Below are 5111 nucleotides of genomic sequence, written 5' to 3' on the forward strand. Positions count from 1 at the left end.
ATATGGTTTTCCATCATTTGTTAGTCAATTTCAGTCCTTCTTCTGCATTGAATATACCTGTGTAAAACTTTTATTCCTTTACCTATTTCTGATAAAAAAGTCTGTATTTTTTAGACTTCTCTATTTTTTAACATCAGAGGAAATATTCTAACACAGAAAGAATAGAACAAATTTTGCAGAATTTACATAATAAAATATATTTTTAACTTATTGCAATAAATGTAAAAAGAGAATCAAAACAGCCGTTTGTTTGACAGTTCAGACAAATGAGTCTGGTGCTGCAGACAGATTCTCAATTATCCAGAAAGATCGCAGTCAGATGATTTTGTTCTGCCTGTGGCAAAGCTGATTCACTGTCATACCATCTACATCTGAACACTGCTGGTTTTCCCCTCGACTTGCCACTACATGCTCCTAAAATTAACTTTACACACAGTAAGCATGAGTGTGTGAAAGACAGAAGCACAGAAAAAGTGCATCAACATGTCTGGGTTGTAAGTGTTTAATTTTTTTCTTTGTGTTTTGTGTATGTGTGTGTATGCCACCGATCACAGTAAGAGTGGGAGAATAAGAGGAGAGGTGGACCACGGAGCGGTTAACCTCATTATGTCACAAAAAACTCTGCAGTGATTGGCTGCTGCTGAAGGCTGAAGTGTTTATAAACCAACCAGGAGGCTTGGTTTCAGCAGTAGCAGCATCATCGGGCAGCGAACACCACCGAAGAAAGGCCAGGAGATAAAACTAAAGATTTCTGCTGAAACCCTGCAGCTTCTGTCAACTGCAAACAAGGTCAGAATAAATTAACAACAACATGGATGGTTTTGTTTCTGTTCAGTCTTTTTGCCAAAGACTTTCTGCAAATATTGAGAAGAAAAAGTTACCTTTTGTATTTATGGGATGCCATTGCAGAGTTAAAAGTTGAACAAATTCCCTGCATTCATTAAAAGATGAATATATATTATATACATAGTAATATTCAGCTTTATTGTTTTCTTTAACTAAATGCAAATACTTAAGGAATCTCATTAGTTTTACACTCCTATTATGTAAATATTAATTGTTATATTGCACAAATGGTTGTTAATGACTTATCTATTAAATTGACAAATATTGTTTCTTCATTTGTTTCAATAACATGTTCATTTCTAGCCAATCAGAGAAACTTATTTTTATGATTTCTTTCTTGTTGACAGCACCAACAAAGAAAAGTCTGACATACTACAGTTTGTCAGAATTAATCTAAATTTAGCAGTATGATGGAACTATTTAAACACATTTAATATTAATTAACTCTCTTTTTGTTTTTATTATTTGTTTCTAAACCATTTATTGGTTGTAAAGTCAATTTGGAGACAAAACCAAGACCCACACCAAAAAGACTTCCAACAACTTTAAGATTCCTTATGACAAAGTTTTGCATAAACTTCTAGTGTTACTAAAAATTCAATTCAAACTGAAGTAAAAGCCACTTTTATTGTAATTCATGAAAATTGTGTATATATATAGTAATGCTTTAAAAGGTTTTACAATCTAATATTTAGTGTTTTGACTTAAAAAGCGTAGCTATGTTTGTTTGTTTATTAAAAACAACGCCAGAACATTTATAGGCTGTAAAAAACTAGCCTAATAAATGTTAGCCATTACTGACACCAGCACTTTTGTTTTTAAGCTTATAATAATGAGTCTTAAAATAATTTATTGCTTTTTTTAACTTTCATTCTTTATTCTCAACTATGTGTACCTTAAATTATGAGACAAATCAAATCCTCTGTCTACTTTTTTGTTTTAAAATAAATATCTGGTAGAATCAGTGTATTGTTATTTAAAGTAATGTAAACAGGTTTAAGAACACCCTTTGCCATGAAAATGTGTAGGCGAGACAAGACTGTCCTTGCTGTGAAGATCAAGAACTTTGTTCTCATAAAGACAGGACAAAAACACACAGCATTACAGTAATCCATTCCATAATTTAACTTTAATCTGAAGTAACTATAAAACCAAAACTTAACAGAAAAATGTTTTATTTAAAAAAAACACTAAAATACAAATATTATGGTCCTCACATTAAACAGTGCACAAGAATTCCTGTTTTCATTAGTTACCCATGTCTTATGCTAAATTAATTGTATCATAGCCATTTACTAAACCAAAACCTTTAAAATAAACAATTGTAAAAAGAAAAGAATGTTTCTAATTTAATAGACTGTAAGCTGGCCATCATTTTGGTGGACTAAAGTACACACGGTATTCCAGTTAATCATACCTTACTGTAACTTTAATTTAACATAACCATAAAACCAAACCCCAACCCTCAAACTAAACTGAGTTAATAATAAATGACAACCAGAGAACAATGACCCCACTTTGAAGGTCAAGAATATAGTCTTCACAATGATGAGCACATGATAGCATTATAGACAAACGGTTTACTGTAATGTTAATCTATCATTACTATAAACCAAACCCCAAACCTCAAAACAAACTGTGTTTAAAATAAACTATAACCAGACAACAATGTCCTCACTTTAAAGGTAAAAAAAAATCAGCCCTCACAATAATTATTTTACAAGAATGCATGTTTATCTAATCTTAAATTAACATAGTGTTGCTCAATCCTGGTTCTCTTGGGCCACTACCCTGCATGTTTTACTTGTTCCCTTGTTCTTATTAGATAATCAAGTTCTGCATGAACCATTAATTGCTTATTTATACAAATCTTTAGTGTTAAACTGAAAAACATCTAAAACATGCAAGATAGAGAGCCTCAAAGGACCAGGATTAGACACTATTGATCTAACATTACAATAATACCAAACTGTACTTAGAATTAAAGCTAATCAAGCTTTACCTTAACTTTATTTTTACCTAACCAAAATAACTAACTGCAACCCTCAAAACAAGCTGTGTTAAGAATAAATAACAACCAGACAACAATGACCCCACTTTGAAGGTCAAGAAAATGGTCCTCACAACAATAAGTATACAAGAACGAGTGTCGCTCCAACATTACAACAATAAAATTAAAGTTTAACTGTTAAAACAAACTTTGCATTAAAACAGAAGAGAGCCTGACAACATTTGCCTTATTTTAATGTTTAGGAATATGACCCTCAAAATTTTGAGCACATGCTAATAACAAAGCTAACCATGCTTTACACTAAACTGTTTTAATTATAAAACCCACAATTAATAAATAGACAAAACAAGAACAACAAATATAGACAATATCCACATTTTAAAAGTCCAGAAAATAATCTTAACAGCAATCGATGTACAAGAGCGCGTTTTACTCGAACTCTGATCAAACAATAAAACCAAATCCAAAATAAATTAACAAAAGACATGTCCTCACTTTGAAGCTCAAGAAAAATAACCCCACAATAAAGGGTGTACAAGAACTTTGCCCAAATACATTTTCAATCTCAAAACATAACTTTTAAATTAACTGTGTCTAAATGAAGTAAAAAACAGACAAGAATGTCCCCGTGGACCACTCTTTGGTCCCCATGGGTAAAAATGGTCCCCATGAGGTAAGTGTAAAGTCACATTGTGGACCCCACCATGTAATAAAAACGAGAACATACACACACGTTCTATTTTTTTTTTAACTTTAATTAAACAATACCATGAATCTTAAACCTACAAACAAACTTTATTTAAAAAATAAAATAAAATAAACATACAAAACAGACAAGAACTACCACTACTACTACTGTCAAGGTCTACAACTTAGACCTCACTAATGTACATGATGAAAAATGCTGCTTTAACCAATAGTTTATCCTAAACTTTTCTATATGACAAATGTCCTCACTCTGGAGGTTAAACCCTCAGATAGACATCCAAAAATACTTCCCTGTGTAGTCTGATGGGTGTGTGTCTCATGTTTTGGCTGTACTGTGGCTTTCCAGTTATAGCTGCGAGAATTACACACAGTTTGAAAAGTCCATCATTATAGATAGACGCATGCATTAAGACTTTAACTCCCACAGCAGCCAGAAAAAAATACTTCTTTCAAAGCAAAACAGAAACGTTGCAGGTTTGTTTCAGATGTGTCCAAAATGTGCACTTTATATTTTTGTTGGAGGCACAGAATGCTTGTAAAATGTCCACAAGCTCTTTTAATCTTTTTTTTAATGGAATCATACCTATTATTTTCTGGACAAGAACCAGGCAAAAATCTCCCATCTTGTAGTTTAACAAACCACTCTTCAGAAATATGTGATTTTCTGCCTCTGATGAAAGAGAAAATGTTCAAGTATTTCAAATCACATCTCATAACGGACATTTTAAGTCTCTAATTAAAGCCTTAATGACTTCCTGTGACATACCAAGGCTCGTTAGGGTCATGTGACCATTCAGCGTCCATTTTTAGGAAGGAATCTTGGCAGACGCGATTCATTTTGAGTTTGACATGCCATTGTGTTTCCTGTGAAGTTATGGCCTTCAGGCATGTATTTTGGTGGTGGAGGAGCTCCGAGCATCTCAACTGTGTTTTATTGTTTTATTTGGTTAAACAATGATGCTTTGTTGTGTGACTTTAACCTGGATTGTTTCTGGTTTTGTTTCCTGTTCAGGCACCAAACTAAGACACAATGAAAGTGGCTGTTGTTTTTGTTCTGCTGTTTGCCACAGTCCTCTGCAGGCCGGTGAGTCCCTGGTTTTTATTGTATTTGAGGTCAAATTGAACAAATGAGCTACAACTGATTTAAGTTTTGGCTTCAGCTGGATTCAACAAGGCCACCAAAGCTAGCTTGGGAAACAGAAATAGCTTTACCTCTGCCAGTTTTTTAGATAATGATTCACTCCAGCGTATAAGTCGCATCAGTCAAAAAAAGCATCATGAAGAGGATGAAAACATATATAAGTCACATTTATTATGCATCACCACTGACCCATCGCATATATTTTGCATTTATTTAAGGGTCAAAACAGCTTCAATTTGCCTGGGCAGCATGGTGCCATCCATCCATCCGTCCATCCATCCATCCATCCATCCATCCATCCATCCATCCATCCATCCATCCATCCATCCATCCATCCATCCATCCATCCATCCATCCATCCATCCATCCATCCATCCATCCATCCATCCATCCATCCATCCACTC

General features: G+C 33.8%; 1 protein-coding gene across 1 annotated transcript in view; it reads left to right on the forward strand.

The window, feature by feature from the left end:
* Positions 1 to 690: 690 nt before the first annotated feature.
* The window catches only part of spp1 (secreted phosphoprotein 1), a 7771-nt gene continuing 3350 nt past the window's right edge, over positions 691 to 5111 (forward strand). The window contains exons 1-2 of the mRNA XM_037691837.1: positions 691 to 789; positions 4578 to 4649. Coding sequence (XP_037547765.1) covers positions 4596 to 4649 — 54 coding nt within the window. The 5' untranslated portion in view covers positions 691 to 789; positions 4578 to 4595. The remainder of the gene's footprint in view (positions 790 to 4577; positions 4650 to 5111) is intronic.

Source organism: Nematolebias whitei, chromosome 18, assembly GCF_014905685.2.
Source record: "Nematolebias whitei isolate Nwh7 chromosome 18, NemWhi1, whole genome shotgun sequence".
NCBI classification, from domain to species: domain Eukaryota; kingdom Metazoa; phylum Chordata; class Actinopteri; order Cyprinodontiformes; family Rivulidae; genus Nematolebias; species Nematolebias whitei.